Source organism: Trachurus trachurus, assembly GCF_905171665.1.
Source record: "Trachurus trachurus genome assembly, chromosome: 23".
NCBI classification, from domain to species: Eukaryota; Metazoa; Chordata; class Actinopteri; order Carangiformes; family Carangidae; genus Trachurus; species Trachurus trachurus.
Genome location: NC_139912.1, coordinates 24,887,060 through 24,914,805, shown reverse-complemented (window position 1 = coordinate 24,914,805; position 27,746 = coordinate 24,887,060). Strand labels below are relative to the sequence as shown.

Sequence of the window (27,746 nt, the reverse complement as noted above, 5' to 3'; positions counted from 1 at the left end):
AGTGTTGTGGAGTTGTTGGATTGTGTATTTGATGAGTTTGATGAGGGAAACCAAGAAATCCCATCAGCCTCCGTAGTGTAGCTCTGAGCAGCTCATGGCTCTGCTCCGCCGTTCTAAAAATAGCTTGCACCGACAATTAAAGGTAACGAACCTACTGCTGTGACTATAGGGATTATGGCAATGGGCCAATTTGCCAAAAATGTTGAACTATCCCTTTAAACTCAATAAGGCCTCATGTATGCTAACATAATAATATGTTGAATTTAATCAGGAGGACTGAAGTGAATATAAATATGCATGTTATGACAACATCATCAGCCTCCACTGACGCTAGGGAAGAAATAAGGAAGCTCTTACATCCTTATCAAACGTGTATGAAGTCAATCAGCTCATTGTCCGGTGCCGTCATGCATCTAAACAGGAGGCAGCGCTGCCGTCAAGCAGAGTCCCAACAGGTGTCTGCCATGCAGCAGGCACGCCACTGTGTTGGTGTCAACACGCAGGAGGAGGACCAGCTCTAACAGGTGGCTGCTGTGTGTGTAGCACATGTGTCTGACAGTTACACTGACTGGCGACCTGCTCGCCCATGTGCAGCAGCGCAGTTCTAGAAGTGTGACTGTTGACAGAGCGGACCAGACTACCGGCTGGTTTCCCGCTCCTCTCCCTTTGAACAGGGCCTCTTCAGCTCATTGTGTTTGTTCAATAAACCAGAAACCTGTAGTTTTGGAGTCAGACCTGCGTCACTAATTGCTCTAATAATAGACCTCTGGCTCTTTTCTTTGCCAGCCTTGTGTAACTCTGAAACCGAGCCTGTGTCAGTGGTCCGGGGTCTACTACTGTATAACCTAATGTGGGCTACGATGAGGTAAAAGGAAAGGGATTGTACTACGGCTATGTACACAAACCAAGCAAAGGCATATTGTGACATTTTTGAAAAATAGTCTCTTTTGACCTTTCCAAACAAAGAGGTCGTGATAAGTTCAATAAAAACTAAATCCTACTGCTAAATTAAAGAGGTAAAAACAAACATGGATCCTGCAGAGCCCAGTAGACTGGGAGTTGAATACTGTTTTGGGCATCATTTAGTGGCTCTATATTAAAACGCTCTCCAGCTAAAATGTAGCCATCACCTTATTTCACGGTGCGCTACCACAACAAAACAGGAACAGCCCTCTAAACGCAGAGTAAAGTGCTATAAAACAAAACTAACAAATTCATTCTGTTGATTAATTTATCATATCCGCCGCTTTGAACCTTCCCAAAAATGATCCTGAAGTTGATGTAATGTGCTAAAACCAAAACATTTAAAAATCTAATCTATGTGCCTTGCGTGGAGGAGGGGTGGGGAGGGGCTGTACTCGGGCAGAGGGAAGATTAGCAGAGAAGAACAGCTGAGAGGAGTTGGCATTAGAAGCTCTCCTGCTTTAAGGGAAGAGGCCGAGCACAAAAAAAAGAACTCTCGGAAAAAAAAGTACTCACAACCCCCCAACCCCCTGTAGATTTCTTTTCCTTTCATTCCCTCTCCATCTCCCACACTCTCCCCTCCTCTGCTCTGCTCTTTTCCCCTCTGGGCCTCTTTCCTCCCTCTCCCTCCCTCCCTCCTCCCTCCCTCCTCCCTCCCTCCCTTCCCCATCTCTCTCTCTCTCTCTCCCTGACTCTCTGTCCCTCTCTGTGTCTCTCAGTCCTCGGCTGTTTTGAGGACAGAGTCGTCTCCCAGGATCTTGCAGAGCTCGTTGAGGCGAGTCTGCATCACTGGGATGCCGGCCAGCTGGGCCTCCAGCCGCTGCTTCTCCTCGGTGAGGGTGAGGCGCGTGGCCGTGTCCAGCTGCTCGAAGCGCCAGCCGCCCTCGCCGTCAAACTGCAGCAGGTGGGTGTGGTACTTCCTGTGGGCGGAGAGAGGGACCATTTCAGTGGGATAAAAGAAAGAAAGAAAGAAAGAAAGAAAGAAAGAAAGGTGGGTCTGTGAATTTCAGGTGTACGTGGAGAGACTTGTTCCAGGTCTTACTAGGGGTGTGACGAGATCTCGTGCCACGAGATCTCGCGAGATTAAACTTGACGATATTTCTCGTCGTGTTAAAAATCTGTCTCGCAAGATTTTTATTTTTATTTTTTTTATGTTAAAAGGATGTAAAACAGGGTTTCCACTACCAGTTACCATTAGGCTACTTTGCAGCCCTTTCCACTACACAGTTCTAACTCTACTCGACTCGGTTTAGGTGCTTTTCAGTCACAGCTGAGTTCTTCATAGTTCGGGTCCGAATAGTGAAATGGCACTGGGGGGGTCGCTGCCACTACATAAAGAAGAGGAAACACTGCACATAATATTGTTTGCACTTGAAAAAAAGAAAGGAATATTGTTATGTCTCGTCAAATTTGTTAATTTTGTTTAGCTTAGGATATGTCTTGTCATGTGTTGGTCCTTTATGTTTTAATTTAGTCAAGTCACTCATGTCCCATCCTGTCATGCACTTCCTGTTTTATTTTGTACTCACCTTTTCCCTCTTGTTTCAGATCCTGACTTCCTCCCTTTGTGTGCCTTCCCTCCGCTGTGATTGTCAACCCCGCCCCTGATTGGTTCCACCTATGTCCCCTTACCTCATGTTCAAATAGTCCTTGTCTCCCTTGTCTTGTGTCAGTTCGTTTTGTCCTGTCAGCATCACTGTCATGCAGCCCGAGAAGCCATGTTTCATTCTGTCCTCCAAGTGAGCGTTTTTTGTTGCCCTTTATCATCCTCCTTGAGAGCGTTTTTTGTTAAATAAATTCCCTTTGAGTGAAGCATTTGAGTCCTCCTTCCTGTTTGAGGTCGTTACAAATATTTAATTTAATTTATTTTATTTTAACTTTTATAAATTTTAGTTTTAGTTTCAATTTGTGGAAGAAGAAGTTTATTAAAACCTCATGCTTACATCATGCATGTAAAGAGTTATAATAAAACATTTCAAAATGCATGTGCAACTCGGTTAAATAAAAGTCTGTTGGTCCAGTCAGAGATTTTGTCATTGTAGTTTTCTTAAAATCTTGTGTCTCGTCTCGTCTCGTCTGGTGAGATGAGTGTATGGTCACACCCCTAGGTCTTACCACAGGGAAGGTCTGTGTGTGATGGAGAGCAGGGAGATGCCGCCGTCCTTGGCGGCCTGGAAGATCTTTCCCTCCACATCGATGCTCACAGCGCTGGTGCACTCATCCAACAGGGCGTATTTAGGCCTGACACACGCAGGGGAACAGGTTTTGATAATTGCTATCCACACTAATGAGGCTGCTTGTGTAGTTAGAGCATACAAAACAATACAATTGTCACCACAGATGAAAGACTAACCCTTAAACAAACAGCAGGGCGTTCATGTTAGAGGCAAAGTCTGTTGTATATGGAGTGTTTGATGACTAAACAACGATGAAGCTGCCTCTCCTTACCTGTGGTAAAACATGCGAGCCATGCCCATCCTCTGCTTCTCCCCTCCTGACAGCACATCCTTCCAGTCCAGCTCAGCATCCCAGCCTGGACACAAGGAGAAGATGCTAAATGAGTTTGAGATCACTTGCTACCAAGACGTTATTTAAAGACGGTAAAGATAAAAGATTAAAAGATACAGTGGGGAAATACTTGATCCCCTGCTGATTTTGTAAACAGAAAGAAACAGACAGTTTATAGTTTTTATGGCAAGTTCATTTTAACAGAGAGAGACAGAATAACAACAAACCACCCCGAAATAATATCATATAAGGTTATAAATCAATTTACATTTGATCAAGTGAAATAAGGGCAAAAATACCTGTTTAACAAAGTTTCACTGATTTCACCCACAGTGACATACACACTCCCTGGCAGGATGTTTATATTGCATACTTACCAACATCTGTTGCTACATGTGTGTGAGTTCATCCCTGTGTGTGATGAAGAAAGTTCTCAACATTTCCACAGTGCAGCCATTCATGCATTAAGCCTTCTTGCAGCTCTAAGCCTCATACACTCGTCAGTTCTCCACAATAGGCCTGTTTGTTTGGCAATGAGAGAAGAGCGGCTGCCAATTAGCCACAGTCTCAAGTTTAGGCAACACAAGTAATACCCCAGTGCATAAGATCAAGCCTCTGGCTGGGACACAAGCATAACCTGGTGTGTTTATCGCACAACACTGGAGAAGCTGCACAGTTACAGTTACAAATGTGATACGAATCGTATTTTATAACCTGTAGTTATTGTAGAAGGATAAAATCTTACTGACGTTAATCTATTAGACTGGGATTTATAATAGTATTTAATGAGATAGTTATTTTGTTTGTTTTACATTAGTGATGGTTATTTTGGTGATGACTTGTTTGTTTTATTTTGGTTTTTTTTTTTTTTTTTTTTGTTTGTTTTGTCTGACTTTTATTTTGTTTGTTTTATCTGGCAGTTCTTCTGTCTGATTGTGTGTTGCTTGTTTGATTTTAGTTTATGTTCTTTTGTCTGATGGTAACTTTGTTTATTTTGTATAGGTTATAGGTATTTTTGGTGATTGTTGTTTTGTCTGATGCTTTTTATTTTGTGCAGTTTCAGCTTTTCTCTTGTAAACATACGACTCTTTCACATCTTTGTGAAAGTGTGTCTGTTGTGTATCCTACCTCCCTCTCTGGTGACGATGTGGTTGAGGTTGACTATGTCCAAGATGGCCTCCAGGTCCTTGTCACGCATCCCTCTGGCGGCCATGTCCTCCACTGAGTCTGGGTAGATCACCTGGTCCCGCAGCGAACCCATGGACATGTACGGCCTGCAGGACCACACACACACACACACACACACACACACACACACACATATATATATATTACCCACTGAGTGTTTCCTTGTTACCCTGTTTACATTAAGTGCTCCTGACACTAAAGAAGAAGGTGTGAGTGAACAAAAGAGTGTTTTTTTTTACACACTTAAGAGAACAAATGCTGAAAGGAAAAGACACCCATTGTGCTTCTGCTGTTTCTGTTGTTAATAGTGTGTTGGGTTCTGTTACAGCTGCCAGGTGGCCGTCTCATCCCATGTATTAAATATTTACTGCTCTGCAGGAGGGAGTCTGCAGCTCCACAGCAGCTCCACAGCCCGGGCTAAGATTCAGCTTGAAGGTTTTCAGGACAACGGGCCTCGACTTGGCTGAATATTCAGAGGATTCACTGATCATCTTAAGAGTTAAACATTTAGAATAACAAACAAAAAATTCCTGTGGAATGGGCAGTTTCTGAAAACATGACTTGCAAAGTACAGCTGAGGCACTTAACATTCCTGATAATCACCTCATCTTTAGTGAATGTGAACATCTGATTCTACTGTGTCAAAGATGGTACTGTAATACTCTGCAAAAACTCAAATATCTTACCAAGAATATTTGTCTTATTTCTAGTCAAAATGTCATTTCTAGTCAAAACAAATCTCATTCTGCTTAAAACAAGACCCATCACATTAAAAAGTAGCTTGTTTTTAGACACTTTTCAATTCTTTCAAGCAGATTTTCACTTGAAATAAGTAGAAAAATCAGACAGTCGAGCAAGTTTTTCTTTCTTATTACAAGCACAAATATGCTTTCACTGGCAGATTTTTCTACTTATTTCAAGTTAAAAATTTGTTTCAAACAAGTGAGAATTATCTGAAAACGAGTTAATTTATAGGTGATGAGTCTTATTTTAAGGGGAAAAAGATTAGTTTTGACTAGAAATGAGACATTTTGACAAGAAATACGACAAATATTCTTGGAAAGATTTTGAGTTTTTGCAGTTTTGAGCATAAAACACCACATTTGAAAGTGTTAACTTAGTTTTGGAGAAACTCTTGAAGGGCACGTCTACTTTTTTCTAATTCATTGAGAAAATGAATAATAATGATCATCTTAATTATTGTTGGTTAGAGCCCTCTAATTCAGTTAATGGTTGACTGTGTGGTCACATGTCCTCTATGCACAGTGGAACTTCATGACGACAGTGCACTAGTGACTGGAATGTAACTGGTGAAGCTGTCAATTATGATGACCAGAGGTCTCAGATAGTTTCATCACTTCATTTGTTGTCTAATGATGTGATTGATGCTGTAGCTTAAAGTATCTGATGCCTTGTCTGGGTGGTAAATATTTCACTGTGGGCAGTGCTCTGGTTTCTCTTTGCCCACCACACACACACAGACACACACAGACACACACAGCTCCTGTTACAATAGATTAAGTTACTGGTAGGTTTTACCAGTTCGATGATCAAACTCCACTGTTGTTTTGTTACATCTCACTGCTGTGTGATAATGGAGAGTGTTTGTGTTCGTGTGTATACCTCTGGGGGATGTAGAACATATGTTGAGGAGAGGGTTTGTGCAGCCGGCCGCCGTAAACAGGCCACAGGCCGCTGAGGATCCTGAACAGAGAGCTCTTCCCGCAGCCGTTGGGCCCTGTGATCAGTAAGTGCATGCCCTCCTCTACCTGAAACAAAGAGACGACTCATCAGTGCTGCTGGGGTGGAGTCAGCAGCATTACAATACGTCATGGGAGATGGAGAGTGTCAGTGGGTGTGCGGCTTTTAATGTGTGCTGTGTCTGTTTCACATTATGCACAGGAGATGTGAAATGTAGACACTCCAGAGGAAGCAGAGTCTTCTCCCGTCTTTGCCTCTATACAGAACAGACTTCTATCGTCTTTTATGGTTTGAAACTGACACACACTGAACTACATTAGGAAGCCAGGTGTCAGTAAAGTATGTCTCTCTAGTTCACCTACAACAGGCTAACAAGACAGCAGGGCATCATGAACTAAAGAAGAAAAAATTTAACGCAGCTTTTAAGTAAAGAAAACTGCACCACATTAAAGCAGAAGTAAGTGATCCGGTGGTTTTGGCTAACTTCCTGTCAGCAGATGGAGTTAGCAGTCCCCGCCCTCGTCCCTACGTCACCACATTCACGCGCATCCCTTGGCTGCACACACAGAGAGGACCGCCCCTTTATGCCGTTCTCTCTCCTCATTGGATAAAGGTTGTAGGATACAAGGAAAGTTTTCTCCTCGGCTTACAGCAGAGCAGAGTGACTGACAGACCTGTGTTTCAGACCAAACACTCTATAGAAGTGATTGCTGTCGGAAGATAGAACTATTTAAGACTTATATTAACACAAACATTCACCTTACTTCTGCTTTAATTAAACTGAAGGAAAAGCTACAGTGTAACAACTGTCTTGTGTTTTTCCCTCAATAAACCAATGTGAATCATGAGACTAGAATAAAAATATTTGAGAGTGAGATATATGAAACAACCTTAATACAGAAATTAGTTCTTTGTGTTATTGGTTATAGCATCTTAGCAGTGACCATTGTACAAACCATAACATGTAACTTTATAAGTTAAGTAAAAGTTGTCCAAATATAGGGAGTAAAAATAAATCTGTCATTAATCAATTATCTATAATGCTTGTTTTCGCTTTAGCCAGTTTTATTTTATCTGGGTCATCACTGATTGGTCACTGCCTCACAACCTCTGCTGTATGATATTTGTATAAGATCCTCAACCTATGGGTGAAAGCACACTGTAAACATATTTGTCTGACTTGTACCAGCTCAGTCTCAGCCGGTATAATGACCTCAACCTCACTGTGCCTGTAGCACAGAGCTCTGTTAGCATGAGCTGCTAGGAGAGACTTGCTGCAGAGAAATCGAGGTCAGGGCCTCAACTGAAGTCACAGCCATGACTCTGCACATGGCAACGTCTTACGTCAGTGTACGGCTTCCTGATACGTGTTGGACTAATCTGGGCTTCACATCATGTTAGCCGGTTAAAATGATCCTGTCAATTTTCATCAGCTAACTTGTGACACTTTGTGATAATTTGATGATTTCTCACAGTATTCTACACTGATGAATTTAAAGGGATAGTTCAACATTTTTGAAAATTGTCCCATTGCCATAATCCCTATAGTTTTAGGAGTAGGTTCATCACCTTTAATTGTCTTTTAGAACGGCCGAGCAGAGCCGTGAGCTGATCAGAGCTACACTACGGAGGCTAATTGGATTTCTTGGTTTCCCTCATCAAACTCATCAATTACACAATCCAACAACTCCAAAACGCTCTGGTGGACAAGTTGTGACCTGCACATTCACCACGCTATGAGATAATAATGGAACGTTACGAGATAGAGTTGTTTTCGAGGCAATTGCAGAGACTGCTTGCCGAAAAACTGCCCCCGACAGGAACGTGCATCAGCGGTTTTGCATGAATTTACCTCTAAAACAACTCCGTCAAGTTGCCAAAATTTTGAACTATCCCTTTAAAGTCAAAACAGTGGAATCAGTGGAGTCTTCAGGTGCTCTTCGGAAGGTATTCGGAAGGTATTAAAGGTATTTTTTTCTCCAATCCTACAGTACAGTGTGCCTTGGAATGTTTTTTTGCACTTAAAACACTGTGAACCTTTGAAAATGACTACACTGATGTTTCATGCTTGGTGCAGGAGAATAATTTGGGGTTTGTCATGTTCCAGCTAACTGTGAATGAACTCACACTCTGGTAGTTTTGAACTCAACGACATGTCTCTCTGACATCAGTGCTTTGAAGATGCCAGGGTTGTGTTATTAACAATGAACTCAAGCTCAATCTAACTCAATTACAGGGTCATGAGATCAGCAGACCCTCTTCTTCTCTGTTTGAAAGGGAAATTAGCAGAACATGCCCTGAATGCAGCACGGATAAAAGTGCTCCATGTTTTTTTTATCTGTCTATCTACAGCACAGCCCCTTAGGGGAGATAGGGCACCACACATAGCACTTACATGAATATAGAGAAGGGCACTGATATCCTAATATAGCATCTGAAGTGTTTGGAAACTGACATGTGACTGAATTTCAGCATTGTTGTGTAAGTTTAAGCACTACAACATCCTTTTCTGCTCGCTGCTGCAGACAACAGCCTCAGGGCAGAGACACACTCACACACAAAGGATAAATCTCTTTCCTAATGAGACCACAGAGGATTGTTCTTAAAATGATAATACACAGCACCAAGAAAAAAAAAAAAAAATCCAGGGGATGTGACGACGGAGCTGAAACTTTGGAGTGCATGCAGATATATCAGCTAATATCTTTTTGCTGTAGTGTTGTGTTGGAATAAAGGAGCATTCTCTAGCTTTTCAACATGTTCACTCACACATGTCCATCTAAGTAAAAAGCCCACAGCAAATAAACACTACACAATAGAAACAAACAGGCAGAGTACAGTAACCGAGAGAAGAAGATAGAGCCGTCTCACCTCAAAATTCAAGCAAGACACAACTACGTCTCCACTGGGTGTGATAATGGGTACGTTTTCACACACAATGCCTTTGTCCACATCTATCACTTCACCTAGAGACACAAGAGAGGGAGAGACATGGATAAGGGTCAGAAAAATAGAGTGACTGTGTATTAGGATGGAAATAAAGGATTAGACCCTCTGCACCAACCAAGGCATAAGCATGGATATGGAGGGGATAATACTTACATAGCAGGAATTATGGGGTTAAAAAAAATAAAAATCCCTCTTTATCACTTTACTTATCTCTTTGCTTAGCGCTGCTCTCTAACAGAGATTCATTCTGAGGTCAAATGATGTTTACACAAGGATATTTATGCAATGTGAAAAGTAGTAGTAGTCTGAAGCCCAGAGCAAATACTCAGAGAAAAGAAACACGTCCCAGAGATCGGCATGTATTTTAACCTAGCTTATTGTTCAGGTTTTTTTAAATTCAAACTTTAAAACATTAAATCCATGGAGAAAATCATCAATTCAATTCAATTCATTGATTAAGGACTGCACAACAAGTTGGCAGAATTTCAATACCAACTGCTGCTTGACTTGAGATGGGCTTATCTAACTGAACACAGCCTCCAGTTGTTCATGTGCAGCAGCAGCAGTGGTAATGGTGTTCCCAACATAGCAACAGTAGCCAGGAGCAGGCAGAGGATGGGACTGGTAACTTCAGTTTATTTTAATACAGGAGGTGTGTGTGTGTGTGTGTGTGTGTGTGTGTGTGTGTGTGTGTGTGTGTGTGTGACAGAGCGGACCAACCCTTTATCTCCAGTGGACCTTCTATGTGCATTTCAGGCTTGTTCTTCTTCTCTGCTCCCGTGGTGTCTGAGAGAGATGAGCGCTTGTAAACGCCTCTCTGGACGTCCTCGAACACTTCAAACATGTTGTGGACCCGCGCAGTGTAGCCCGCCAACTCTGTGACCTGTCCCAAAACACACACAGGGGGTCAAAGGTCAGAAATGTCAGAGGGACATCAGTGTGGCGCAAGGGAACATCAGACAGTAATATAGGTCACTGTCATGGCCATATGCTGATAAATCTATGTTTGAGCACAGGGACTGTCAAACAGGGAATTCTGCAGCTGCCTGAGAGTATGTGAAGAAATCTTACAGCTGATAAACTGAAAAAAAAAGCAATTACAATGTGACTTAAAAAATGTATCTACATCTTGAGTCAGCTGTAACACCTGAACACAAATCTGCTGTGATTCAGAGCATGTGCAGTAGAACCAGAGCAGTGATTCAAACAGTTAGTGAAAACTAATGACAGTCAGATGGTTGGAACAGACATGTGGTTAAAATAAGTTTCAATAGCTAAAAGTAACAGATACATATTGAAACAAACGTTACCACATAAAATCATTAACTTAGCTAAAGGTATTGTGTATGGGGAAAATGCTTAGATTGAAGTGATAAAAAATTGTTGAGATGGGTTAATGGCTAATATATTAAATAATGTAAACAAGCAGCAGAAGTAAGCGATCCGGTGGTTTTGGCTAACTTCCTGTCAGCAGATGGAGTTAGCAGTCCCCGCCCTCGTCCCTACGTCACCACATTCACGCGCATCCCTTGGCTGCACACACAGAGAGGACCGCCCCTTTATGTCGTTCTCTCTCCTCATTGGATAAAGCTTGTAGGATACAAGGAAAGTTTTCTCCTGGGCTTACAGCAGAGCAGAGTGACTGACAGACCAAACACTCTATAGAAGTGATTGTCGGAAGATAAAACTATTTAAGACTTATATTAACACAAACATTCTGCTTACTTCTGCTTTAAATAGTTCTATCTTCCGACAGCAATCACTTCTATAGAGTGTTTGGTCTGAAACACGGGTCTGTCAGTCACTCTGCTCTGCTGTAAGCCGAGGAGAAAACTTTCCTTGTATCCTACAACCTTTATCCAATGAGGAGAGAGAACGGCATAAAGGGGCAGTCCTCTCTGTGTGTGCAGCCAAGGGATGCGCGTGAATGTGGTGACGTAGGGACGAGGGTGGGGACTGCTAACTCCATCTGCTGACAGGAAGTTAGCCAAAACCACCGGATCACTTACTTCTGCTTTAAAAGTAATAGATAAATGGATGAATTTAATCATTTGATCTGAACATAAACATTTTAAGTAACTAGCTAAAAGGAAATTGATACATGGCGAAAATAGTTGTTAAAATATGGTAAACCATTCAAACTGTTATTGTTAGCTAAAAGAACCGATTTTTGTCCAGAAATTTGTATCATGTACAGCCAGTGACACAAAGGATAAAGTAATTACAAGTCTATCTATGTATACAAACTGTGGATACACACAAATATTAGTTTTTCCTTCTGTTTGTTTACAGTGTGTGAGCGAGCACACGCCCAGCTGTGACAAACTGCTGTAACACGTAATGGCTTCTGTGAGTCAGGGCGATTGAAGAATATTTAATATATAAATGTGCCTTAATTTTAAACTCAGAGTAAAATATAGGGGAAATAATTTTAATTAAGTAAACAAGATTTGTGAAATCAATTTTAACAGCAAAAAATGATGAAGATAAACACAAATGGAATGGAGCAAAACAAATATCTTGATAAGCAACAAGATGCTCGGGGTGCTCCACTTCCAAATATAATGAAACTCGTCAGGAAAGGAGGAAAAAACAAGAGAAAAATCAGCCCTTGGCTTTGGCCTTGGTGCAGCACCCTGCAGCAAGACAATACAGCCTGTTGACTCAGCTTGATTATATTAAACAACAAACAGCAGTTCTGGGAATTCATGGACACCATGTGGGCCCGCAGAGACCGGACCGACTCAAAGACTGAGAAAAGCAAAACAGCAAATGATAAAGTAAGAGGGGCTGATGGGGGTGGCTGGCCTGCTTTCCTCATGTGAAAACACAAATAAAAAGTAAATAAAAATAATTAAGAACACGGAGCTTGTTGCAGCTTTCTATGGATAATTACATTACTGATAATATAATGTGATACATCACTTTCCTGAAGCTCAAGAGATAAATAAGGGGAAAATTCACATAGAGCCAATAGTCTGATATTAAGATACATTTCAAAATTGCCTTTATAATTAGGGTTTAGTAAACAGATGCCAATGCCTATTAGGGGTGGGCAAAAATATCGATATGGCAATATATCGCGATACGTTATACCGCGATACGATATCGATATTCAATATTTAAATATCGATTTTTTTTTTTCAAAAAAAAAAAATTCAATTTTTTTTTTTTTTTCTATTTTTTTTTTCAAATAATAAATCATGTTTCAGACCTAAATCCAATTGAAATATGTTGTTGTAACTTGCACTTGTATAAAATGGGGGCGGCGCTGTCTTATAATGTTACAGAAAATGATTTTTAAATACCATGAATGGAAAATTACATAAAACAAGTTGCTACTGACTTTTCAGTATCATAAAGCACTGTCTTGGTTTACATAAGACATGTTATTAATGTTCATGCACTTTAATGTCTCCAGCTGTACAGTGTTTATTCATTTGTACATTGTACAAAGTTTTGGAATAAATGCATGAGACTTTTTCCTTTTTATGTTTTTTTTTCATTCACATATATCGTGATATATCGTTGATGAAATTTCTTGCAATATATCGAATATCGCAGATATCGTGTATCGTGATATTATCATTATCGTGGGCCAAATATCGCCACAGTATCGAATCGTGAGTTACCCATATCGTCCCACCCCTAATGCCTATGTAGCAACAGTCAAACTTACAAATAGCCTTTCTCCTTTAATTAGTCACTGCAGTGGGGAGGTGTTATGGGCCTGTATTGAAGTGTGTCCCAACATTTTCCAGAACTATGTAGAAATAAGAACTAAACAACATGGGAAATACATGATTTTTCTGTTATTAGACATCATGGTTTAGGCAATTTAAAGACAATTCCCTTAGCATTCAGTGTTAGTTATGAGGTCTGTTTCTGATTAAGTGCATATTGCTGTGGGTCTTGTTCCCATGAGTAAGTGTGGAGGTATGATCACTATGATGAATCAGGCCAGAACATCTGACAATGGCTCTCCCTCATTTCCCCCAAAATTGTCCAAGCACATGTTGACAGAGAGAGAGGATGCAAGAAAGTGAGGGAGAGATGCAGAAGTGCGGGTTGAAAGATCAACAGATGGAGGATTATTCACAGCCAGGCTAAGCTTCCAGAGAAGGAGCTCTGGGTGCACACACACACACACACACACACACACACACACACACACACACACACACACACACACACACACACACACACACACACACACACACACACACACACACACACACACACACACACACACATGCACACACACTCACTGCTGGCTGACCTACAGTGACATGGAAGGCTGTAGATTCAATCTTGAGGAATTGACACCTATTAAAGATTATTGTCTTCACTTCTCTTCCAATGAATCATATGAGATGCAGTCCAACACACAGCAGAGGCAACAGTTGGACTAGAAGTCAAACATTTTTACATTTACATAGATTTTTAAAACGGTAACAAGGAAAATAAAAATGCAGAGACAGACAGCGCTGAATTCTGGGAGAACAAAACCAGCCAAATGTGCAGGATGAGTAACAAACCACCATGAGCTGGGACATGTCAGAGGACCATCTGACCACCCACACTCACATACACACACAACAAACTAATTCCCATCCTGTGGACTGTCGTATTAAAATAGGCAAAGTGAGCAGGGCCCACTGCCTCAGGAATGTGCACCGTCCCTGCTGCCTGTTACAGTACACACACACACACACACACACACACACACACACACACACACACACACACACACACACACACACACACACACACTTGTACATGTCTTAGCCTTGCATGCAGGGGCTTGCTGCTGCTTCACTGTATTCAGCTCACACTGGCTGCAGCTGCATGCAGGCCAAAACTCGCACCTTCCGGGGGTAGTTGCAATGAGATGCCATACAGATTTGCATATTATTGAAATAAAACCCACATATTTTCTTATTTTAAATTTCACAGCAGTGAAGTTTAAGGATTATTTGCTGGCAGAACTGACAGCATGTGTGTCCGTCCCTGGTATGACAAAAGTGATACAATGGGAAGGTTTTGAAAAGAAGTGACTCAGAGAAAAGGAAGCAGACGACAACCACTTAGACTTAAAAAAAAAAAAGTTTCAATTCCTCCTCCTCCTCACCACAAGCTCAGACGGCAGAAACTGTCACGGCAGACACAGGCCGGCACGCTGTGCAGCTTCACCTGACACTCTGCTTAAGTGCTACATACTTCACAAAAAGGGAATTACAGGACAGCTTGAAAAAAAAACATACATGCCAAAACACAGGGTGGGCATACGATCAGAAGGAGACAAGCACAAACCGGCTGCACTGCAATACAGCTTCAGCACAAATGTGCTGCAGCCAAATCCTCTTATGGACCTCAAAATGCAGCCTGAGAGAGAGGGAATGCATGAATGGGTCTCGCTTTTTTTTTTTTTTTGGATTAAAATGCAACGAGAGATCAGGGATTTGGCCGTCGGTGAACAAGGCCTTTCATTCACTGGGGTTCTTTCTTTGCTTTTCTCAGTCTTTTAGACTCAGATACATTCCTGGGCACACACAGTGAGTTTCAACATGGGTGGAAGGATGGAAGGAGAAAGATGGATGTACAGTACACGTCTGTCAATCATCCTGTCTCTGCCTTCATCCCACCCACCCATCTGTTCCACCACGCCGGCCAATTACATAACACCCTGCTTCATCTTATCTGAAACTCTCCTGACAAGTCATTTGGACACATTAAATTGCATAAGTATCATCATGGTGGAAACCTAGCTCCTCCTGTGGCCTTGTTTAAAGGGATAGTTCAACATTTCTGTTTTTTAGGAGTAGGAGTCACCTTTAATTGTTGGTGCAAGCTATTTTAAGAACGGTGGAGCAGAGCCGTGAGCTGCTCAGAGCTACGCTACAGAGGCTAATGGGATTTCTCATCAAACTCATCAAATACACAATCCAACAACTCCACCTGCACATTCACCATGTTTTGGAGTTGTTTTTTTGTGTATTTGATGAGTTTGATGAGGGAAACCAAGAAATCCCAATAGCCTCCATAGCGTAGCACTGAGCAGCTCGCGGCCCGGTTCTGCATTCTAAAAATAGCTTGCACCGACAATTAAAGGAAACAAACCTACTCCTAAAACTATAGGGATTATGGGACAATTTGCCAAAATGTTGGACTATCCCTTTAACCCCTGATCAAAAACTTCCACTTTTTTTTCCATCTCTGGCAGTTCCCTTGATATTTCCCTTGCAGCACTGATTGAAAAACAAATACAGAAAGCTGCAAGTGTGTCAAAAACCATACTGAATGTTGTAGAAGCTCATAAGTGCAGCTGATTAAAATGATATGTCAGGAAACAGTAAAAACATTTTGAAAGGAACTGGTAACCAGAGTATGTCTGACATTTCTGCTTGAAAATGACAAACAATAAATTGATTATCAAAATGGTTACAGATTGATTTTCTGTCAATGAATTGATTGTCTCTAAATAAGTGTATAGTTCAGTCATTTCAACACATGGCAGAGCCTGGACTGCCATCGTTTTTCTTGAATGGCTACATTCACTGATGGGGCAGGAACATCCAAAAATAACTTGTGATTTTTATGAATGACTATGATACTATGGACAATTCATGGCTTGTTGATTTATAGAACATATATTCTATTTCTGTATTAGCCTCCAGATAGATAGATAGATAGATAGATAGATAGATAGATAGATAGATAGATAGATAGATAGATAGATAGATAGATAGATAGCCTACTGTGTCCTCCTTACCTCTTTGTAGGAGGACATGATCCTCTCGATGGCATCAGCCCCTGAGGCCAGGAGGTTACGGGCGGTGGTGAAAGCCTCCGTCCTCTCACTCACCATCACCTGCGTCTGACCGTCTGCTGTTTCTGCAGAGATCCAGAAAGGTGGATTAAGATGACTGTCACACTGCACACATGATTACCAAAGCAGGTGAAACTTCATTATACTGTAACCGAAAGTCAGGCGAACAAGCTGGCACCACACCCCCATCCTGGTGCCAGTGAGCATTACAATATCATGGAAATAAAGTGATTTAAATACGAGCCGTGACGATGGGACAGTGGTGCGGCAGAAACACAGGGTTTGGTTACAGCTTTATTTTTGTTGCTGCTGAGATGTCATCAGTGAGGTGTGAGAGGCTCTGACTGTTTCACACATGCAAACTCTCTCTTAGTTGAGGAGGAAGCAGTAGCTGTTGGTTTTGGAGATGCTAAGAGAGAGCTTTGGTTTTAAAGATCCCATATTATACTCTTTTTACTCAATTTCACTCAGCTGTCAGACGTCCAACTAAACTGTATTGTAAATGTATTGCCCCAAACTGATCCGTGGTCCTGAATGTTGGCTGTCTAAAAGTCACTCAAATGAGCTCTACTGAGAACAAGCTGTTTCTGTGCCTGCACCTTTAAGTAACATGGTTACTGTACACAGCAAAGATTATTACCACTTTATGACTTAAAATTCGGTATTTCATCAACTTAGCTCAGGAGTTTCTTGATTGATTGATTCTTTTAATGACCACACAACCAGGCTGGTGGAATTTGCTTCCAGTACAGCTTGCTGTGCACTGCAGCCATAGAAATAGACGTGGTAGGCGTTTTATCGCGCTGAGGGGCCGGCCTCACTCCCGTCGTGACATCACCACAGGAGCTGAGTCTGAACAGCCCGTTTTAGCACCGTTTTACCAGTCGGTGGGCTGCAGAGTCGATACAGGACCCGTTTGCTTTCCTCATTGTAGGAGTTGGTAGGCTCAGGGAGGATCAGTTTATGAATGTAGAGACCAGAAAAACCCTGTTTTTCATAATATGGGACCTTTAACATAGTCTGTATTTCATCGTCCCTCGTGGCCTCTCTTACGGTTGTCAGCGAAGCCGGTGGCTGTGATGATGGGCACGGCCACCATGACGAGCCCGCTGCCGCTCCACACGTACTTCATGAGGAACTGCTCGATCATGATGTACCACAGACGCTTGGACAGGATCAGGTTCATCTGCTCCGCCAGGGCCCGGTAGCACTTCTGCAGCTGGCGCATCTCCACCTGTAATGAGCAGTGTATATAGTGTATCACAGTCAACAGCACAACAGTGACTTCATGCAGTTTTTTGCGATGGAAGATTGTGCAGGATGTGCATTGTCTGTGTGTGCAATAATCAACCTGGATGTGCATGGGTTATGACATTATATTAACTTTGTAATAGTTGATGTTAATCCAGATTACCTCAAATGTGTCATGTTGTTCATAGTATAGCAAGATTTTAGGAGTGACAATGTTATAGAGGGAATAAAGGATAAATACAGTGTTAAATGTTGGTCTCGAACAGGAATTTACCCATGTGAGTTCCTGTTTGGCAGTCGATTGCTTGCACATTTATTTGGGGATTTATTTTGCACCACCACCAAACAATATCATCTGGTGTATAATCTTGATTTGTGAGCCTCATAGAGGGACACCATGTCAAAAAAGAATACACTACCTAACCCTTTTTTAAATGCATACTCTACTCATGTGGTGCCTAAATAAAGTTGTATTACATCAAAATATCAAATTAATGTTGACATACATAAAGGTCGACACCAGCGAGTCCTTCAATACTGACTGGTTTCTGGGTCTCTGTGTAAAATATCATAGTACAGTTGTGTGCAGTGGACTTCAAATAAACATGGAAGAAACCCAAACAGATTGATCAAGCCATGATGCACAAAGTCACATCATATTGGACATTTATAGTAAGAAATATGATATGGTAATTACCACCACACTATGGCTCATAATGCTGCAGCATAGTGAATAAGTCATACATATTTCTCCTGCATACCTTGTGTCCCCTGTAGAAAGCTATTTCCTCAGCATTTGCAATGATCCGGGAGTGCACATAGCGCAGGTAGCCCTTCCTGTGCGCCTCCTCGGCCACCAGCTTCCCAAACCTGGGGGAGCAGGCGCGCAGCACCTTCGCCGTGGCAAAGACCACCAGCCCGGCCAGCAGGGTCGGGCCCGTGGCGTTGGCCCCCCTGGAGCGGGCGGTCTGGATCAGGGTGTAGGAGGTCAGCATCACATCCAGGATAGGCTTGGTGAGGTTCGAGTAGAGATGAGCCACCGACTGGGAAAACATCATGACGTCCTCGGTGAGAGACTGGTCCGGGTTGGCCAGCCTCCCGTCCATGTTGCTCACTTTGTAGTAGGTCTGGTCGGTGAAGTAGGTCCGGTAGGCATGGTTCACCAGGCGGGTGCGGAAGGCCAGGGCCAGTTTGCACTCCAGGAACCGGATGGCGCTGTTGACGAACGTGGCAGGGATGGCGATGAGGAGCCATTTGACCAGCTGGAGGATGAAGCTCCGGGGCTCCTTCTCCACGATCGTTTTGACAATCTTTCCGTCCAAGCTCGCTACGTATATAGACAGAAACGTCCTGGAGATCAGCGCCACCGAGTGCAAGGAGAGCAAACCGAGCTCTCTGGACACAAGCCGGGGGAAAAGGATTTTACCAAGTTCGAGGATCTGCTTGAAAAATGCTGCGTTTACCCCGGGGGATGTCTTCCTGCGATCCGCGACATCTGTCCGTGTTTTCCCCGAGCATGTGGAGCCGTTCTCGGCCTTGGAAAGCCGGCGGTTATTCCTCGGATCTTTGTTTTTGCTGAGCTGTTTGCAGATGATGGGGTACAGTGTTTTGACACCGTACGCAGCCGCCGCCAGGAACACGGCTCTCTTCGCCGCAGCCGTGCGGTCCCACTTCACTTTGGACGCCGCATCGAGGATATTTGACATTTTTATTCAAACGTTAGTCGACTCTGCCAACGATCCTCACAACATCCATCCCCCACACCTCACTCCCCGCGGCGACATCGAGACGGAAAGACTTCTGATGGCTGGATTGATGTGAGGCGAGCCCGGTAACATGTACCGCTACATCCTGCTCCTTCTGGTACCACAGTCAAGCGGGAAACAACGGCTCCTACTCTACTTCCGGTTGAAACTGTCAAAATAAAACACCAAAGTCAACGTCCTAACCGACATGCATATACGACGCTGAAGTTAGCCTCCGATTCGCCAGCCTCCGATTCGGCACTTAAGGGGAAAGTTAAGAGGAAATTGACGTAATGAGCAGAGCGACTGTTTGTACAATGATTGCCTGGATTTTGTGACACTTCCTGCTGTAAAAACATTTTAGACATTTTAGGTTAGTCATTAATTGTGCCTGACACCCGCTATTGTATTTGTGAAACGTTTATTTTATTTGTGAAAATGCTAAGGGGAGGTTTCACCGTTTTTGTTTGATACCTGCAGACCTCATTAGACCTGGTCCAGATCAAAAACCGCTTTGCCTAGACTTCTCAAATCTGGCCTAGATTATCCTACAGAGGCTAAACATTCATTCAGACACAGTTTCTGATCTGTGAAACCTTTATGCTATGTGTGAAAATGCAATAAAGGCACATTTCACTGTTTTTTCATCATATAGACCGCACCTGGTCCAGGTCAAAAACCGCTTTGCCTAGACTTCTCAAATCTGGCCTAGATTAATCTACAGGTAATGAAGATTCGTTCAGACACACTTTCTGATCTGTGAAACCTTTATGCTATGTGTGAAAATGCAATAAAGGCACATTTCACTGTTTTTTCATCATATTATAGACTGCATTAGACCTGGTCCAGATCAAAAACCGCTTTGCCTAGACTTCTCAAATCCGGCCTAGATTAATCTACAGGTAATGAAGATTCGTTCAGACACACTTTCTGATCTGTGAAACCTTCATTCTATGTGTGAAAATGCAATAAAGGCACATTTCACTGTTTTTTCATCATATAGACCGCATTAGACCTGGTCCAGGTCAAAAACCGCTTTGCCTAGACTTCTCAAATCTGGCCTAGATTAATCTACAGAGGCTAAACATTCATTCAGACACAGTTTCTGATCTGTGAAACCTTTATGCTATGTGTGAAAATGCAATAAAGGCACATTTCACTGTTTTTTCATCATATAGACCGCATTAGACCTGGTCCAGATCAAAAACCGCTTTGCCTAGACTTCTCAAATCTGGCCTAGATTAATCTACAGGTAATGAAGATTCATTCAGACACACTTTCTGATCTGTGAAACCTTTATGCTATGTGTGAAAATGCAATAAAGGCACATTTCACTGTTTTTTCATCATATAGACTGCATTAGACCTGGTCCAGATCAAAAACCGCTTTGCCTAGACTTCTCAAATCCGGCCTAGATTAATCTACAGGTAATGAAGATTCGTTCAGACACACTTTCTGATCTGTGAAACATTTATTCTATGTGTGAAAATGCAATAAAGGCACATTTCACTGTTTTTTCATCATATAGACCGCATTAGACCTGGTCCAGATCAAAAACCGCTTTGCCTAGACTTCTCAAATCCGGCCTAGATTATCCTACAGAGGCTAAACATTCATTCAGACACAGTTTCTGATCTGTGAAACCTTTATTCTTTTATTCTGTTTTTGAAAATGCAAAAAGGGATAAATTCACAAAACTGTCACAAAACAAGACTTTAGCTGTATTCACACACCCATTATGATAGGCAATGAGGTTCAGTGTCTTGCCCAAGGACACTTTGACATAATGACACAGATTGGAGGAATTGAGATTTGAAACACCATCCTTCCGGTTGAACGACCCGCTCTACCTCCTGAGCCACAGCCACTGTAAGTAAAGCTAAAAAACATCCAGCAGTATAAAATAATTTTAGCTTCGATTTTTGGTGTTTAACAGTTTTTTTGTCAATGTTTGATCATGTTTTTTCCTTTGATCTCTGATTACAGGTTTTGACTGTATGAGATCACAGGCCTCCAAAGAACTTATTACAGGAATAGTATTCTCTGTATTAACAGTGTAGTATAGTAAATATTTTGGAGAACAAGACATTGCTGGGCAGTCTATTTCTTTTGCTTTCCTCTTTGAAAAATTATTTTACTTGGACAAACTTTTTTTTATTTTTCAACTTGATCCAAGTTGGTTGTGTCTTTTGATCAATAAATATGACTAATTATTAAAGAAATAGTTAGGCTATAAAATGTGTCAAGAATGTCATAATGAACAGAGTGTAAAAATATTTTTTTTAAATGTGGACATTTCGTTTGGAAAGGTTTGGTTTTAATTTGTCGACGAGGCAATATTTATTATTCTATCTATAATAACCTGATCTAACACATTTGTAGAAAAAGCCCCTTTTCATGCAGTGACTGCTGGCTGGTATTAGTTACAGTGGGTACGGAAAGTATTCAGACCCCTTTAAATTTTTCACTCTTTGTTTCATTGCAGCCATTTGCTAAAATCAAAAAAGTTCATTTCATTTCTCATTAATGTACACTCAGCACCCCATCTTGACAGAAAAAAACAGAAATGTAGAAATTTTTGCAAATTTATTAAAAAAGAAAAACTGAAATATCACATGGTCATAAGTATTCAGACCCTTTGCTGTGACACTCATATTTAACTCACATGCTGTCCATTTCTTCTGATCCTCCTTGAGATGGTTCTACACCTTCATTGGAGTCCAGCTGTGTTTAATTAAACTGATTGGACTTGATTAGGAAAGGCACACACCTGTCTATATAAGACCTTACAGCTCACAGTGCATGTCAGAGCAAATGAGAATCATGAGGTCGAAGGAACTGCCCAAGGAGCTCAGAGACAGAATTGTGGAAAGGCACAGATCTGGCCAAGGTTACAAAATAATTTCTGCAGCACTCAAGGTTCCTAAGAGCACAGTGGCCTCCATAATCCTTAAATGGAAGAAGTTTGGGACGACCAGAACTCTTCCCAGACCTGGCCGTCCAGCCAAACTGAGCAATCGTGGGAGAAGAGCCTTGGTGAGAGAGGTAAAGAAGAACCCAAAGATCACTGTGGCTGAGCTCCAGAGATGCAGTGGGGAGATGGGAGAAAGTTCCACAAAGTCAACTATCACTGCAGCCCTCCACCAGTCGGGGCTTTATGGCAGAGTGGCCCGACGGAAGCCTCTCCTCAGTGCAAGACATATGAAAGCCCGCATAGAGTTTGCCAAAAAACACATGAAGGACTCCCAGACTATGAGAAATAGGATTCTCTGGTCTGATGAGACCAAGATAGAACTTTTTGGCATTAATTCTAAGCGGTATGTGTGGAGAAAACCAGGCACTGCTCATCACCTGCCCAATACTATCCCAACAGTGAAACATGGTGGTGGCAGCATCATGCTATGGGGGTGTTTTTCAGCTGCAGGGACAGGACAACTGGTTGCAATTGAAGGAAAGATGAATGCGGCCAAGTACAGAGATATCCTGGAAGAAAACCTCTTCCAGAGTGCTCGGGACCTCAGACTGGGCCGAAGGTTCACCTTCCAACAAGACAATGACCCTAAGCACACAGCTAAAATAACAAAGGAGTGGCTTCGGAACAACTCTGTGACCACTCTTGAATGGCCCAGCCAGAGCCCTGACCTAAACCCAATTGAGCATCTCTGGAGAGACCTGAAAATGGCTGTCCACCAGCGTTCACCATCCAACCTGACGGAACTGGAGAGGATCTGCAAGGAAGAATGGCAGAGAATCCCCAAATCCAGGTGTGAAAAACTTGTTGCATCATTCCCAAGAAGACTCATGGCTGTACTAGCTCAAAAGGGTGCTTCTACTCAATACTGAGCAAAGGGTCTGAATACTTATGACCATGTGATATTTCAGTTTTTCTTTTTTAATAAATTTGCAAAAATTTCTACATTTCTGTTTTTTTCTGTCAAGATGGGGTGCTGAGTGTACATTAATGAGAAATAAAATGAACTTTTTAGATTTTAGCAAATGGCTGCAACGAAACAAAGAGTGAAAAATTTAAAGGGGTCTGAATACTTTCCGTACCCACTGTATATCACATACACTTAGGCACTGCAAGTGTCAACTGAAAATGCATTAAAATATTTACATTATGTTACAAGCAGATATCAGTGGAATGTTTTTGTTAATATAAATCCTAAATAGTCCTAATATCCGTCAGCAATCACTTACATCAGGGCTATTCAATTACAAATTCAGTGGGGCCAGATTTTAAAACTGAGACCTTGAACTGGGCCGGACATTTTTCAGCGGTCAATAAGAAGGTTATGACCATAGACTGTAAAAAGAATGGACGTAGCGTCCGTGACGTCACCCATTGGTTTGGGGGAGTCTGTTTTGTGCCTCTACTACGGGGGTTAGAACCGCGCCATGTTGGATTCTACTTGCCATATTTGGAGCGGTGCGGCCGTTGGCCGGCCGAGAGCCCGCCCACTGGCCTCGTAGCAGCGGTCGCCGGACCTGTCACTCAACGGTTCTGCGCCCTGATTGGCCAGAACTTTAACCCTAATAATAGTAAAACGGTAGAGTTTAAAAAAAATTCACCCCCCTCAGAGTGTGTGCGGGGGTAGAAACTATCGATTGAGACCAAAAAAATAAAATGTACCAGGCTGTAAATATGTTTTTTTAAGCTGTAAAATCGGCTATTTTAACATGGGGCTCGATTGGAGTTGCTCCCTTCTGGAGCCAGCCCCCAGCGACAGCCGAGGGGATTGCAGCTTTTTGAATGCGGAAGTGAGCTTCACTTCTCAGACCGACAACTGCCCCCTTGGTTATGACAAATGAGGGGCATTTTTAAAACCCAGCATTAGCTATTAAAAACAAATCTACACAGCCAGAAAAAAGAGAATAAGCCAATAAAAGTAGTACCTAGTAGAGGCTGACACGGGAGTGTTTTTTCAATCCCGTCCCGTCCCGCTCCCGCAAAAAAATTCCCGTCCCGTCCCGGTCCCGTGACAAAGTCAAAAAAAAATCCTGTCCCGTTCAAATCCCGAATAAATCACTCCCGAACCCGGCCTGTTCCCGATTTTTTCTATGAACACAGTCATCATGCCTAAACGATTGTGTTGACAGACACAGACCCCCCCCCCCCCTCTCAGCGCACTGCAGGCTGAATGACAGACAAAACAAGACGGTAGATGTGGCGTCAACACGTCTACCGTCTTGTTTTGTTATTTCAATTAGAGATAATGAACGCCCTCCTCGTCCTTTCTCTCTCCCTCTCTCTCTTTTTCTTTCTTTCTTTTTTGCTTGTCTGCATCACCTGTTTGTGGAGATTACGCCGCCGCCGCATCAGCTGACTCCTCTGACTGGCGGAAAACGTTTAATTGCCTACCGGTATGTTGATTTACACATGTTACACACCGCTACGTAGCCACGACAGTGATCACTGAGGGTGTGCAGTGTGCATCAGCTGTTTTATGTGAGGTGGAGATTACGCCGCCGCCGCATCAGCGGACTCCTCTGAGTCAGTCTGACTGGCCGAAAACGTTTCCCTACCGGTATGTTGATTTAGGTACACCGCTACGGAGCCAGGACAGTGATCACTGAGGGTGTGCAGTGTGCATCAGTCCCCACACTTAAAACGTTTGGACCGTTTTGAGCACACCATCCGTAGCACTGCCTGGCTTGTGCTTCTTTGAATGTCGCGCTTTGACTCCCGGTCCCGTTCACTCCCGTTTACATTTTTTCCCGTCACGTCCCGATCACGTGATTCAAAATAAATTGACTCCCGAATCACGGGATTCCCGCGGGAATCCCGTGTCCCGCGGGAATCCCGAAAAAATGTCAGCCTCTAGTACCTAGTGATAGCAGTAGTAAAGGTGTAGCTGTTAATGCTTTGAATTGGAGGTTTTTTTTAGGAACTAAAAGTTTCCTGAGGTCTACTGAGTTTCCACTGAGGTTTACAGCAGGGGGTTATGTAAATCACTAAATGTAGCCTAGTCTTAAAATTAGGCCTAGAGATGAACAAAGATATTTTGAGTGAAAAACAAGGAGCAAAAAGCCATTTTGGGCAAATTACTCTGGTACAGTATTTGATTACGGATTATTCCTTTGAAAGGTAGCTATCCTAATCAAGTTACTGTTCTGATTCCATTGCAAGTATTTAGTTGCGTTAAAATTAAAATATTGGTTACTTCATTCCCTCAAAAAGAAAAAAAAAAGGACAGCGGAGCATGGCGTGCTGTCACTGCGTGGACGGTGCTCATGTGTGGCTGAAAGGAGAGACTGGTGGAGTATTAACCAGCCACCACGGTTTATTGTTGGCTGATGGGAGGGCTGAGGATCGGTCAGCGTGCTCTCCAGAAACACCGTGTCGTGCTACTGCGGCCCGGTGTGGAGTGAGGTCCGTCGGTCCCGGACGGACGGGGACTTGTCTCTGTCTGACCTGTAGCACCACAGGACCACGGAGGGCAGCCTCCGTGTAATGTGCCTTTATTGCATTTTCACACATAGAATGAAGGTTTCACAGATCAGAAACTGTGTCTGAATGAATGTTTAGCCTCTGTAGATTAATCTAGGCCAGATTTGAGAAGTCTAGGCAAGGCGGTTTTTGACCTGGACCAGGTCTAATGCGGTCTATATGATGAAAAAACAGTGAAATGTGCCTTTATTGCATTTTCACACATAGCATAAAGGTTTCACAGATCAGGAACTGTGTCTGAATGAATGTTTAGCCTCTGTAGATTAATCTAGGCCAGATTTGAGAAGTCTAGGCAAGGCGGTTTTTGACCTGGACCAGGTCTAATGCGGTCTATATGATGAAAAAACAGTGAAATGTGCCTTTATTGCATTTTCACACATAGAATAAATGTTTCACAGATCAGAAAGTGTGTCTGAACGAATCTTCATTACCTGTAGATTAATCTAGGCCAGATTTGAGAAGTCTAGGCAAAGCGGTTTTTGACCTGGACCAGGTCTAATGCGGTCTATATGATGAAAAAACAGTGAAATGTGCCTTTATTGCATTTTCACACATAGCATAAAGGTTTCACAGATCAGAAACTGTGTCTGAATGAATGTTTAGCCTCTGTAGATTAATCTAGGCCATATTTGAGAAGTTTAGGCAAAGCGGTTTTTGATCTGGACCAGGTCTAATGCGGTCTATATGATGAAAAAACAGTGAAATGTGCCTTTATTGCATTTTCACACATAGAATGAAGGTTTCACAGATCAGAAAGTGTGTCTGAACGAATCTTCATTACCTGTAGATTAATCTAGGCCAGATTTGAGAAGTCTAGGCAAAGCGGTTTTTGACCTGGACCAGGTCTAATGCGGTCTATATGATGAAAAAACAGTGAAATGTGCCTTTATTGCATTTTCACACATAGCATAAAGGTTTCACAGATCAGGAACTGTGTCTGAATGAATGTTTAGCCTCTGTAGATTAATCTAGGCCAGATTTGAGAAGTCTAGGCAAAGCGGTTTTTGATCTGGACCAGGTCTAATGCGGTCTATATGATGAAAAAACAGTGAAATGTGCCTTTATTGCATTTTCACACATAGAATAAATGTTTCACAGATCAGAAAGTGTGTCTGAACGAATCTTCATTACCTGTAGATTAATCTAGGCCAGATTTGAGAAGTCTAGGCAAAGTGGTTTTTGACCTGGACCAGGTCTAATGCGGTCTATATGATGAAAAAACAGTGAAATGTGCCTTTATTGCATTTTCACACATAGCATAAAGGTTTCACAGATCAGAAACTGTGTCTGAATGAATGTTCAGCCTCTGTAGGATAATCTAGGCCAGATTTGAGAAGTTTAGGCAAAGCGGTTTTTGATCTGGACCAGGTCTAATGCGGTCTATATGATGAAAAAACAGTGAAATGTGCCTTTATTGCATTTTCACACATAGAATGAAGGTTTCACAGATCAGAAACTGTGTCTGAATGAATGTTTAGCCTCTGTAGATTAATCTAGGCCATATTTGAGAAGTCTAGGCAAAGCGGTTTTTGACCTGGACCAGGTCTAATGCGGTCTATATGATGAAAAAACAGTGAAATGTGCCTTTATTGCATTTTCACACATAGCATAAAGGTTTCACAGATCAGAAACTGTGTCTGAATGAATGTTTAGCCTCTGTAGGATAATCTAGGCCAGATTTGAGAAGTCTAGGCAAAGCGGTTTTTGATCTGGACCAGGTCTAATGAGGTCTGCAGGTATCAAACAAAAACGGTGAAACCTCCCCTTAGCATTTTCACAAATAAAATAAACGTTTCACAAATACAATAGCGGGTGTCAGGCACAATTAATGACTAACCTAAAATGTCTAAAATGTTTTTACAGCAGGAAGTGTCACAAAATCCAGGCAATCATTGTACAAACAGTCGCTCTGCTCATTACGTCAATTTCCTCTTAACTTTCCCCTTAAGTGCCGAATCGGAGGCTGGCGAATCGGAGGCTAACTTCAGCGTCGTCATGCATATTTGAACAGCGCTGTTACAGTTGTGTTTTTTATTTTTTATTTTTTTAAACTCAATTCTCATAACGTCGTCACTGACTGTTTCTGTTTCCGCTAACTTGACGCTACGAATTTCCGTTCTGTGCTTTCGCAGCGGCTTTTTTCATTGGTCGCGCCCATGGC

General features: G+C 42.3%; 1 protein-coding gene across 1 annotated transcript; it reads right to left on the bottom strand.

Annotated features, from left to right (window-relative positions):
- Nucleotides 1–121: 121 nt before the first annotated feature.
- Nucleotides 122–27,688, bottom strand: abcd2 (ATP-binding cassette, sub-family D (ALD), member 2). The gene is made up of 11 exons (XM_083999890.1): nucleotides 27,595–27,688; nucleotides 18,151–19,356; nucleotides 17,192–17,372; nucleotides 16,082–16,203; nucleotides 10,030–10,192; nucleotides 9,232–9,326; nucleotides 6,283–6,428; nucleotides 4,600–4,745; nucleotides 3,412–3,496; nucleotides 3,079–3,204; nucleotides 122–1,883 (listed from the first exon to the last, which is right to left on the bottom strand). The coding sequence occupies exons 2-11, from the start codon at nucleotides 19,093–19,095 to the stop codon at nucleotides 1,679–1,681; spliced, it is 2,214 nt and encodes a 737-aa protein (XP_083856016.1). The 5' UTR covers nucleotides 19,096–19,356; nucleotides 27,595–27,688; the 3' UTR covers nucleotides 122–1,678.
- Nucleotides 27,689–27,746: the final 58 nt, after the last annotated feature.